The sequence below is a fragment of the Gadus chalcogrammus genome, chromosome 6, assembly GCF_026213295.1.
Source record: "Gadus chalcogrammus isolate NIFS_2021 chromosome 6, NIFS_Gcha_1.0, whole genome shotgun sequence".
Lineage (NCBI taxonomy): Eukaryota > Metazoa > Chordata > Actinopteri > Gadiformes > Gadidae > Gadus > Gadus chalcogrammus.
In genome coordinates, this window is record NC_079417.1 from 14,869,528 (window position 1) to 14,881,566 (window position 12,039).

The 12,039-nt window shown below is 41.1% G+C and overlaps 2 protein-coding genes across 4 annotated transcripts; one reads left to right on the forward strand and one right to left on the reverse strand.

Annotated features, from left to right (window-relative positions):
- The first annotated feature begins 719 nt into the window (after nt 1–719).
- On the forward strand, nt 720–9,441 carry mier3b (mesoderm induction early response 1, family member 3 b). Of its 3 annotated transcripts, none has more exons than XM_056591656.1 (14): nt 720–779; nt 1,561–1,585; nt 1,855–2,000; nt 2,297–2,419; nt 2,535–2,658; nt 2,842–2,912; nt 3,043–3,115; nt 3,425–3,573; nt 3,702–3,783; nt 4,058–4,152; nt 4,258–4,385; nt 4,709–4,810; nt 4,950–5,107; nt 5,481–9,441. In XM_056591656.1, the coding sequence occupies exons 1-14, from the start codon at nt 771–773 to the stop codon at nt 5,951–5,953; spliced, it is 1,758 nt and encodes a 585-aa protein (XP_056447631.1). In that variant the 5' UTR covers nt 720–770; the 3' UTR covers nt 5,954–9,441. The 3 variants fall into 3 exon arrangements, with proteins under 3 accessions (XP_056447631.1, XP_056447633.1, XP_056447632.1); XM_056591657.1 differs by lacking the exon at nt 720–779 and adding an exon at nt 786–1,049 and having other exon boundaries at nt 5,481–9,440; XM_056591658.1 differs by lacking the exon at nt 4,709–4,810 and having other exon boundaries at nt 721–779; nt 5,481–9,437.
- elac1 (elaC ribonuclease Z 1) lies at nt 8,838–11,994 on the reverse strand. The gene is made up of 5 exons (XM_056591660.1): nt 11,238–11,994; nt 10,872–11,078; nt 10,463–10,521; nt 10,098–10,308; nt 8,838–9,770 (listed from the first exon to the last, which is right to left on the reverse strand). The coding sequence occupies exons 1-5, from the start codon at nt 11,392–11,394 to the stop codon at nt 9,298–9,300; spliced, it is 1,107 nt and encodes a 368-aa protein (XP_056447635.1). The 5' UTR covers nt 11,395–11,994; the 3' UTR covers nt 8,838–9,297.
- Between the last annotated feature and the right edge of the window lie 45 nt (nt 11,995–12,039).

The window sequence follows — 12,039 nt, forward strand, 5'->3', positions numbered from 1 at the left end:
CATAAACATACATACCGTATTTATTGGCATCTAAAATATTTTAGGTATTACTGATGAAATACAATAGGCCTTCTGTAACCAATGCCTTTTATTATTAATAATAGTGAGTGTTGCAAAAGAAGGCAGGACGAGGGGTAGTGTGGGTGATATATTGATTACATTGTTATTCGTCCAACTTAGTATTGTACTTCTATAACAATTTCCAAGTAAATTGGAAGGTGTAACACAGGGGCGTTGTTTGCCCCCTATTGGTCATTCTCTTGGGGTGTTTTGAAAATGAGGCATATTCTGACATTTTAAAGGTACCTTTTAAATCCATGCACAGTGGTTCTGAAATTGCTGAACAAATCGAATTGTTTAATTAAATAGATTAAGAGACGATAAATTATTCTAAAGTAAGCGTGACGAAAAAACATAAAACTGTAAAACATATTAAGAAGACATGATGATCATGTTTATGTTATGTATGAATGAATATGCAATTAACAAAGCAACTTGTGCTGAAACAAGACAAGCTAGATTACATAAATGCAATACTTTTGCTATACCGACTACTTGTTTCATGACAATCGATCTAAAATATGTTAGAACATAAGAAAATTATAAATTATTATAGGTTAGATCTATACATTTACAATTTGAAAGGCCTCACGACTCATAATGTTACCTGGAGCTGTGATTGGCTGAGAGTGGTACCTGGAGCTGTGATTGGCTGAGAGCCGTTATCCGGGTACTGGGCTGGAACGAGCCCATTAGCTAAAGGTACCAATATGGCGGAGGTAAGAGGGAAAACAGGGGAGAAGCAGTGTATTTTAAATCGATATTTTTTAAATGTACATGTTAGATTTTGGACTTGTATTGCATCGACTGGATGATTAATGTCTTTTTCTTGCTATATAGAATATTTTGTATAAAAATGGTGGTGTTTGTGGGTCTAAAATACGATTGAATATATAGATTGATCCACTACTACCAGGCCGCTGCGCCTCCGCTCTCAGCTGGTACAGCGACCGTGGAAATTGATACGTCAATTTAATGTTAGCCCGCTGGTAAAGGCAATATTGTCGTGTTTCTAATGAATGGAATTGTGTATTTTTCTGTCTGGTTTAAACGTATCAAAATATAATTCGAAACCTTGAATAACACAAACGATCAAAGAAGCGCGTAAAATACATTTAGTGTTTACATTTTTCGAGGCATAGCGCTACTATGGACATATTAGCCTGATCGCTAGCTTAAGGTTGGAAACCGAATCTTAATAATTTGTATATTTAGTCGAACATCTAACCTCTTCTACATGCTGTCGCAACAATAGCTTTTAACCATGTCGCAGCTTTTATTGCAATGTTAAGCCCGGTGTGTATCTAGCGGTATGGCTAACGATGGCTACCTATTCCAGGTAATGTTAGCGGTAAAATATTTTTTTCAGTGTCGAGCTATGGTCGCTGAACGTAATACGAACCACTAACTGTACCGATATACTATGCCGAATGCTCTGAAAGCACTATGTCCAATGTTATAAACTCAAGTCCTAACTGTGCTATGGCTCCTTTTCTGTAGGCTTCCTTTGGGAGTTCGAGTCCAGGTAAGAAACGTTTTGAAAATGGAGCCAAACGGCACGGCTTTGGGCTGTACTGCTAAACATACTCTTTCACCCTTGTAGGGTTATGGGGTTTGCATGAAACAATCGATCATGCTATGCTCCAACATGTATTCGATTTAGTCCTAAATTAACACTTTGCTAACCCTGGATTTATGTTGGCACTAGTAATTACTACTGGTGGAATTGTGACCTGTAAAGTAGGGGTGACTATTTGTGAAGAGAAATAAGATGCCTATGATTTGTCCCCTCAGTTGGCTCTTTATCATCAGAAGACCATGACTTTGACCCCACGGCAGAGATGTTAGTTCATGAGTATGATGATGAGAGGACCTTAGAGGAGGAAGAGTCGCTGGAAGGAGAGCGGAACTTCAATTCTGAAATTGCAGATTTGGAGAAGGTATGAATGAATGCAAAGTTAATGACGTGACTTAAGAATTGGATGTATGCATTTTGTGATGTATCCACAAGGATTTGTTTGACTCATAGGGTATATGATAAACGCTGCCGTGTCTATGTATGGATAATGGCAACACGCAGCATATCTTGTTCAAGATGACGTAGACTAAAAAGCTAAACATTATGTTTACGAGAAAATAAAGTTGATGTTTAAGTGCATCTCTTCAATAGAGATTATAACAGTAAATGGATGCCTTGTTAAATATGTGCTCTGTTTACATTCCCTTGTTAAAACAGGAGGGTAATATGCCTTTGGAGGAGCTGCTGGCCATCTACCGCTATGAGGGGTCAGCAGGCTCCAGTATAGACAGCTCCTCTGGTGACCTGACAGACGAGCTGCCAGATATGACGCTCGATAAGGTAACTGGCTAACTGTAAAGCAGTTTCACAATCATGTCCAGTCCTATTCATTAAAACTGCAGCAATAGATGAAATACTCTCATAATAAATGACTTCTGTGTTTTTGTGTGTTCAGGAGGAGATCGCTAAAGACCTGCTGTCGGGTGATTATGAGGAGGAGACCCAGTCTTCAGCCGATGATCTAACTCCTTCAGTCACATCCCACGAGGCCACAGACTTCTTCCCCAGAACCCTCCGATGTAATTTAACTAGCGTTTTGGTTCTCAAAGTGCGATTTTCAAATTAAGAGTCTTAATATAAGCACCCAGCAAGGTGGCGCTGAGTTGTTTTATTCAGCATGATATAGCTGTCAGTCCAGTAGTTGCTCTATGTGTTCTTTATGAAAGAGTAGCTATTGACAAGTTGTTTATTGTCTTTCTCAGCGAATGCGATGGACGGCGATAAGGAATCTGAGTGTGATGAAGATGGCCCCAGTCCAGAGGACTCGAGAAAGGTAAACATGATTTCTGCATTTGAAAAAAGAGAAATGTTACTCTTGCATATATATCCTTTGACTTGTTGGATGTAAAGAAACTAATCATAAGTTCATATTTGTAATAATATAATTATGCTTTTGATTATAGGAAATCATGGTGGGGAGTCAGTATCAAGCTGATGTCCCAGCCTGTATCTGTCACTATGAAGATGGAGAGAAAGGTAATCCGTCCCATTGCACTATTAAACCACTATACTACAACTTGAGCCCATTCCTGTCTAATGTCCCCCTAACCAGTTAAAGACTAAAACAAAAGATTTGCAACTTCCGAGTGGAAAACAGGCTGTTGACGAGGGACTAAATGTAAAGGGACAAGAAGGGGAGTATATTGATGCTTCGTCTTTTTAAATGGCCGGCTACCAATATCATTTGTTGGGCCAGAGGGGAGAGGAAGAGTTTTGTTTGGTGCTGGCTTTAAAGAACACACAGGGTGTACAAGGCTAAATCTCATTGCCGAGTTGTCTCAACAGTTTATGAAGACGACGACGAGCTGCTCTGGAGTCCAAACATGCTGGCAGAAAACAAGGTTAGGGCGTTTCTGGTGGACGTCTTGTCACGGATTGCTGAGGAAAAGACGGGATGTGACAAACCAGGGCTGTCGGTCCGGGACGACGAGAAGGTCAGCCTCACAGTTTTCTCTCGTCTTTTAAACCAAAAAAAGTGTATTGCCTTGGACACGACCAATACTCAAATGGCCTGTCTAATGCTATGTGTAATGTTTTATTGTGAATTCTCTTTTCCCTACAGGCGTTATTTGAACTTTTAAACTGCAAATTTAACCCTCATGAAGCACTAGAACGATATTGCAGTCACGTTAAATCCACAATGGGTAAGCGTTAGAAACATTATTATTGCCTTGAACTCAAGATCCTGTTACAAATGTTATGTCAATTCACTTGTAAAGATGTATTATGTTTGTTATAAAGCTTTACATTACATGGATACATTAATAAATGGCTCATGGAATACAGAAATAAAATCAAGTTTTTCATATAGTCTTATCATTGTTAGTGATGGTGTCCTTGGTTAAGTCATTTGTAAATCACACCAATACGCTCAACATATCCGATAAGCTTATATCACGTCTCTGTATTTCATTATAGATGAATCCCCTCCCTGGACAGAAGAGGAGTGCCGAAGTTTTGAACACGCTCTACAGATGTACGACAAAAACTTTCACCTCATACAGAAGCACAAGGTGACCTTTTGCTCCGTTCCCTGCCCCTGGGATCCCTTAGTGGATTCATCCACACTGTGGGATTGAACATGTTTTCTAAATGTCCTTTTGCTCTGGTTTTCCAAGGTGCCGACGCGGTCGGTAGCACAGTGTGTGGCGTTCTACTACATGTGGAAGAAGTCGGAGCGGTTTGACTTTTTTGTGCAGCAGAACCGATTCGGGAAGAAAAAGTATAACAGCTATCCTGGTGTAACGTAAGTAACAAAGAGTGAGGAAAGCCTCTCAAAATTCACGTTTCAAAAGTTACTGTTTTTCAAGCTAGAGTGGTCTGACTATCTAGATAAGATTTAAAAAAAATTATAACTGTTGGTTTAGCTGCCGGTCGTTGAATGTTGAGATTGAACTTGAATATTCAGAACCGAACATAACAGAATTAATTAAATGTATTTATTTTGATTATTGCCCACATCAGATTATATGGGAGGGTCTGTAGAGCTTATTTGGCCTCCCACAAATTTATGTTGGATGGATTTCGAAGGAGGATACAAAAATCTTATGCTGTTATTTGGCGTTATAGCGCCACCCCAAAGATCTCAACGCCTCGAATATCATCCCAGCACCCACTTTCCTTGCGCCACCAGAAAACACATTGTTCCCCCATGTGGGGCGAATGCAGAAGGTTTGTGAATTCTTAGCGGTGTCAGAGTCGTATTGCACACTTCCCTGTGTTGGAGAACGCATCTCCATCTAAACGGACCCTTTTATTCTTGAAGGCTTGACTCCCAGTGGGCCGGTCCTGACCTGTGTCTGTCTTCCAGGGACTTGATGGACAGGCTGGTGGACGAGGCGGAGGGCCTGGCCGTGGAGAGCTCCTCCTCCGTGGCGTCTGGGGGAGGCGGAGGCGGGGGAAGGATGGAGCAGGCGACTGACCAGCAGCTCAGCCTGCTCAACTCCATCACCGCCAGCGACCTCACCGGTGAGTGGACCGCCTCCTCCCTCTCGGGGCGGGCGTCAACACTGGGGCCCCTAGCAGGTTTAGCAAGAGCCTAAAGTGGGAGTTAATTTGGTTTGTGAAGATGGATGGATTGATCAAGATATATCTCGTTTTTGTTCATAATCTAATACTAGGTAAATTTTTCAATTCGAATGAACTACTTCAGATATTTTTGTTGGTTTTTCTCCCGTTTTTTGAAAGGACGGATTACACGGTCCCGCTATTTTTTTTTAACATGTATAATATTAGTCAACCTCATATTTGTACATTTTAACTCGCTATAGAAAGATATTATTTAGTTAGCTTAGCAGCCAGCCGGCGCCCCTGTGTTGACCCTGAGTCGTGTGCTCTGCAGCCTTGAGCAACAGCGTGGCCACGGTGTGCAGTCCTGCCGAGGGCGGGGGCTGCATGGACGGCTACGGCCTGCCCCCCCTGGAGGGCCTCCATCGGGGATCCCTGAGCCACGACGAGCCCATGGGCTTCTCGGCCACCGGCGGCGACCCCGGTCGCCTGGACATGCTGGACGCCGGCTTCTACCACTCGGACCACCTGGGCGGGGGGTGCGGGGGCAAGGACTGTGAGCGGCCCTCCAAGAGACTCAAGATGGCGTTGCCTGACTCCTACATCGGCGACGTCTCGGTGGGTAACCTCGGCGTGGACTTTGAGGCGCGGCGCACCACGACGCACCACCGCCGCATCACGGGCGCTAAAATGGCGGTCTCCGTCACAGACTTCGGGAGCTTGGCCGGCAGCGGCGAGCCCAACGGCTTTCTGGGGGCGCACGCGCGACACCACACACAGCACAGCGCCGCACTGCAGTCAGAGTGATCGTCCTCGGCCACGCCCCCCCTTCCATCCCTTTTAAAAACCAACCTCTCACTTGTACATAAGACTCGACCCACTGGAGACTCGGATTTGTTTAAATTCTATTATATAAATATATATACATATATCTATATATATGTAAATGAATATACTTTGTTTGTTCTTTTTGTGTAATATGACATCAGTGATGTCTATCATATAGTACTAAAATCTTGATTTTCTCTCAAGAGTTTATATAGCCATTTATTTTATTTGTTTTGGTGGACCTGAGGTGTGTGTGTGTGTGTGTGTGTGTGTGTGTGTGTGTGTGTGTGTGTGTGTGTGTGTGTGTGTGTGTGTGTGTGTGTGTGTGTGTGTGTGTGTGTGTGTGTGTGTGTGTGTGTGTGTGTGTGTGTGTGTGTGTGTGTGTGTGTGTGTGTGTGTGTGTGTGTGAGAGTGAGTGAACGTCCATGTACATTGGGCCCCAGAGGCTGCAGTTTGAGGAGCGTTGTGTATCTTCCTCCTTCCCCTCACACATCCACACGTAATCCTGCCATTGTATTCAGCTGCCAAAAACAGCCTATGTTTCAGCCTATATTAATCGTTTTCAGTTGCATACGCTTAATAGTGTTCTGTGTTTATTTTTTGAATCGGTACATTTGTTAATTCAGTGTTTTGGTTTACAGGTTCTTTGATTGAAGCCCGGTTGGATTCATTTGTATTGTTTGGTTTGTTTTTACCTTTCACGGTTAGCCTGGCTTTAAGTGAAAGGCATCCTTAACTTAGCACGGAGACCTAGACGGTCACAGGAAGAAGCACTTAAGTTGCTACGGTCTCCTGTCTGAGCGGTCTGTTACTTTTTACTATTTTGTTCTCCTCTCCTGTGGAAGCTTGTTTCATAGTTTGTTTGTCATTTCAGTTTAACAATCCAAAGTTGCCAAAAGGAATCGTGTTCTAGGAATCCCAATTGACCTTTAATGCTCTCCTTCGATTGATCTTTGATTTATTTAAGAAATGTATTAATTCCATATATTCACTAACCTGGGTGGCTGTACAGCACTTGTTTACAGTAACATTACAGGAATCCTTTTTATTTTTCATAGTAAGGTAGCAATCATTACACTTCTAAAGCATAACAGAGGCAATATGAAAATAGAAGTTACCAGAAAGCATTATGGTCGTTCTAGTTAATATTTCTAGCTTTAATTTGATGGAAAAAAGTAGGCGCAATGTTAATCCAAAGTCAATTAATTTAATTTTTTATCATTGACAGTTCTAATAATGCTTTCTTTTCTTTTGTAAGTAGCGCCAGTTATAAACCACTTTGGCAGTTTGCATTTACCTGCTATCAGTATTATTTCTTCATTATAAGCCACTCTTGGGTTTTTGAATCTCTGCACTGTTAGAGAGTATGCTTTTGCATTGTTTTGTTATTTTTGTTTTGTGTCCAGTCGGCATCTTGTAGCAGAAATGAAGCTATTTTCTCATAGACTGAATCAAGCAGTTGTAAGGTGAAGTCGTTTTGTCAGTTGAATGGATGCAGTAGTAGTGTTAATTTATCTATGCATTGTGATATAAGTAGTTTGTTTCAGGGGTACATTGTGCTGAATGTTTCTTCATGTCCATAAATCTGCAGTTTAATCCACAATTTTGTGTGTACAGACAGGATTCTTGCCTATATGAACCATCATTAGTTTGTGAAATCAGAATTAGTAAAACTTAATGTCCAGCATCATAGGAGACATTCACTTATGTCTTTCTTGTAAATTGATTAGCAAATAGCCTTTAAAGTCTATTACCTGACCTCTTAACACTTGTGAATCAGTGCTGAAAAACAAAGCTTGTAATTTAATTTTGTCAAAAGGCAATAATTTGTAGATATGTACAGATTTATTTTGTCTCTCCCCAATTGAACATAGTTTTGTTCGTTTTTTGGATTTATTTTAGATCTTCCATTTTAGAAAGAATTTACACCCAGATACCAAGAGACTGCTTAACCACGCATGACCGCTGTCTTCTCTTCCCAATTCTGAAGTAACTGCTACACTGATTATCATTGGTATTATTACTCAATGTTGCATTTTCTTTGTGTTAATCTTTTAAGTCATGTGTAAAAGACTCATCTTCCCTTTTTACAACGAAACGAAAAGAAAAAACAGTAAAGTGTCTCAGTTTAGCCTCGATGGTTTAGGGATGGCTGTAGCCGCTGTCTGTGGAGAGCTAGGTTCTCTTTGAAAAATGCAATGTGCAGTAAAATGCAGTAGATCCTAGGGCTGCTCGATTATGGGAAAAAATCATAATCACGATTACTTTGGTCAACATTGAAATCACGATTATTCAAACGATTATTTTTGAGTTTAAAAACATGTATTTATTCAGCATGTCTCCGAATTATTTTTTTGTAACAGAACTTTCGCCTTAAAATACACAATGATCAAAAATGTAATGTTCCAATCTAAAATGATAAACAGATATTTGATTATGTTAATTTTGTGATCGTTTTGACGCTGAAATCGAAATCGTGATCAAAATTCGATTAATCGCCCAGCCCTAGTAGATCCTCTCGGCTCTTCTAGCGTTAGCAGTGCAGTGATAATTTATTTTGCCTGTCCTTTTTGTACAAATACAGACAAACTGTCCGAATGTAAAGGCCATTGACTTAAAAGTAGGCTATTTTTTATTTTACCACCCATCTCGAAAAATGTGACCTTTTATTGATAACTGGTATCGAAATTGTGTGTGTACGCAAGCACTAACACATTTATGTTTTTGGAGTTAAACAAGGAAAAGGTATAGCAGTTGTGGTTTTAAGAATACATTTAAGTCCTTTGGTGATAAAGAAAAATACCTTTTGTGAATAAAAAACTACAAAACTTATAATGTATATCCAGAAATATAGACAATCAAAACATTCACTATCAGAAAATGTTCAAAAATCTATCTTTATTGTTTATAAAAAAATTGTACATAGACATGTTTTTTTCTTTTGTTAAACATTATTTTGTATTTTCTGTTGTACTTTAATAACTTGTGTACAGATCCAGAAATAAAGCTCTGGAAAAGGTTCTGTTCTTGCTTTACTCATTAAACCGCTGCAATGATGAGCTATATCTGCATAGAAACTGACATGACAAATATTACAATTATTGTTCATAACCCCCACAGAATCATGCTATGATGCTGTGTGTTTCAATGTTCAATGTCATGCAATCTGTTAATGGGGTACCTTAGGGATAACCTTTTTATAGGGAGATTACAAGTATATTGTAATTGGTTTGTCTACATCTTTAAGTTAACTTCTGAAAAGGGTGGCCTTTTAGCAATTTTGAATCATAAATGCATATAAAATGCAAATATAATATTAAAAACTACCTTTTTAGGGGTATTGCCAGAGTAAGGAAGTCCTCAGCCAGAGTAACATCTACACCGCTACCTTGGAGGGCGTCTTCAGCCTGTCTTTTGAGCAGGAGAATGTCATCGTCATCCCCTTCCTTCTGCAGGGCACAAGGCTTGTACCTTTGACTGAAATGATACAAAACCAGCTTTTGCGCAACGCAAGCCAAGGCTACTGCGGCAGCCATCTTTGGGGTGCTGTGCCCGTGTTCCACTGCTTTTTCCTGCTGCTCATCTGCAAGTGTGGCTTCGTGCACTAAAATGTCTGCTCTGTGGCATGCCTTCAGCGGTCCATCTCCAACAATGGCACTGCAGTCCCCTAAAATACAGATTTTCCTCCCTGGAATAGCTTCTTCCATGACTTCCCCAGACAGTAGCACACGGCCGTTCTCCAGGGTCACGGATTCCCCAGCCTTCAGACGGCCATACTGGGGTCCGGGGTTGAGGCCTAGAGCGTTAAGGATTATTCACGTTACAAGCAGCGCTGCACAGACCGTGTCACTGTTAGTTATGTCATCATTTTGGTCCACTGTACCGCTAGGTTCTGAAAAATCATACATTTTTTACTTGTGTCAACATTAACAGATCCAAGTCCAGGCCCTGCTGTGTTTGGATGGTATGTGTATGTGAAATTCTCTTTGATGCACTGTTGTTATTGAGATTAATAGTAGTACTCAGCCATGCACTTAGCCAAGCAAACGTCAACTTGTCCCTCACATTAGAATAACAATTGATAGAAAATGCATTAAACGTCATTAAAAAAAAGCTGTTTTACCTAACTCTTTCAACAGCTCTGTGTTGAGTCTGCCAGGTCGGTCATGCTCCTGAACGCAGAAGCCAAAGGAGGGTACGCGGTGGAACAACCTGAAGGCCTTCACCACAAACCTCTTGTCTTGAAAAAGCATGTAGCAGTCGGTGGACACGTCCAGGGAGACGCGCCTCCCCAGCTGCTCTTGAGGATGCAGCGCACCAGACTCTGAAGTCATCTTCAAAGACGGGAAACATCGAGGAAAAACTCAGAAGCAGGTGGCATGCTAGTTTATTATGGGATGACGTGCATCTCAATTTACTTTAAGTCTTGTTTTGTGTTGTTTACAGGTTGCACATTGTAACATTTATATTTCAAAATGTGACACAAACCTCAAAGCTCAGCTGACCTTCGGGTGGACTCTGGTCAGGCAGAGTTTCAAGCTCATGAACTACATTGAAAGAAAGTATCACAGTAAACATACACCTTAATCAGATCACCATAACGTTACATATAAAATACTTAAGAGATAGTAATAGTTTGATATTCTTAATAATAGGCTTCATATGATTTTTCGGGAAAATCATAAGATTCTATGTTTAAGGGTACATCAGGTGTTTTATATTAGCCTACATGGTTTGTTTTGTGAAGATCTGCTTCAAGGGACTATTGAACAAAACAAAACAAAAAGTTTACTGACATTTACTTCTACTACTGCAGTATTTTCTCCCAGTATCACTATAAGACGGGCACGGGAAAGTTTATAGATGCAACGGGTGTGTATTGATATTTGGTACCTGCCTGCATAAGGGAAGATGAGTTGTGAGCCCGTGAGACCCAGAGTCACCCTGAGGTACTTCCTGAGGCCCGTGGGGCCATAGATATCCAAGCAGGGAAGAGCCTGAGTGGGGTTAGGGTTTGTCTGTAGGCTCACGGTGCACAGGAGACCGGGTAAACCAAATAGGTGGTCCCCGTGCAAATGTGAGATGAAAACTTTGGTGATGCGACCTGGAGAAGTACAACGTTGTATTGTTAGTGTACACATGTTTTCAGTGATCAATGCATCAGAAGCGAGTAACTTTTGGGACTTGGAGCCTTAGCGACATGATCAAATTGATCAAACAGAAATTGCAAGATTTCTTGACCTAAAGTACTAACGTTACTCACTTGCTCTTAGTTGACTTTTCATGAGTTGGGTTTGAGTTCCTTCACCACAGTCAAACAGCCAACATTCTCCTTCCGTCCTGAGAACCAGCGCTGAAGCACCGCGATGGGGGGACGGATATGCAGATCCAGTCCCCAAGAAAGTCAGATCCATTGTCATGGTTTACAGAAATTATATACAAATACAAATAGAATCGGACATTTTCATCAACCAGCAACAACGGGGTTGCTGTAGTAGGTAACCAATCACGTTGCTGTGACGTCATCTACAGGCGACGTGCTGACAGACCGAGGGAGATGCGGGCGACGCGACGTCATCCCATCCACGCGTCATACCTTCTTCAATAGGTCCAGGCTTTACACACGGTGGAAATTGATACGTTGTAACGTCTGTTGGCATGACTTATTTGCTCAGTTTAAACGTTGTGTACTGGTAACCAGCTCTAGATAAGGGCAAGTGTTGCCTTCCATACAGTGAGTGGGAATACTGCATTTGCTTCTCATACTTAAAACTAAAGCAAAAGGATAATACGTGATAGGCATCAAGGAAATAAAGGCATGCAAACATGAAACTGATCCAACTAGGTTCTGTTTAGTTCTTACTGTTTTTTATCGGATAAAAAAACCCCTGCGCTGAAGAACTTATAGATTCCCAACCGGCTGTTTCCCGAGTGCACATGAACGGTCGCTGTCGGGAACACGAGCGTCATCACTGGCGAGCCGGGAATATTTAATTGAAATGCAAATACACTCCATATATACCAAAGCTAATGAGAAGATGAACTAGGATATAAGCTTAACTGTT

Coding starts and splice junctions, on each gene's coding strand:
- mier3b (XM_056591656.1), top strand. Junction 3,574..3,701: donor CGGTCCGGGACGACGAGAAG/GTCAGCCTCACA, acceptor TTTTCCCTACAG/GCGTTATTTGAACTTTTAAA. Junction 4,386..4,708: donor AACAGCTATCCTGGTGTAAC/GTAAGTAACAAA, acceptor TTGGCGTTATAG/CGCCACCCCAAAGATCTCAA.
- elac1 (XM_056591660.1), bottom strand. CDS start 11,394: ATGACAATGGATCTGACTTTCTTGGGGACTGGATCTGCATATCCGTCC. Junction 11,079..11,237: donor GAAAAGTCAACTAAGAGCAA/GTGAGTAACGTT, acceptor GTACTTCTCCAG/GTCGCATCACCAAAGTTTTC. Junction 9,771..10,097: donor AGAGCTGTTGAAAGAGTTAG/GTAAAACAGCTT, acceptor TTAACGCTCTAG/GCCTCAACCCCGGACCCCAG.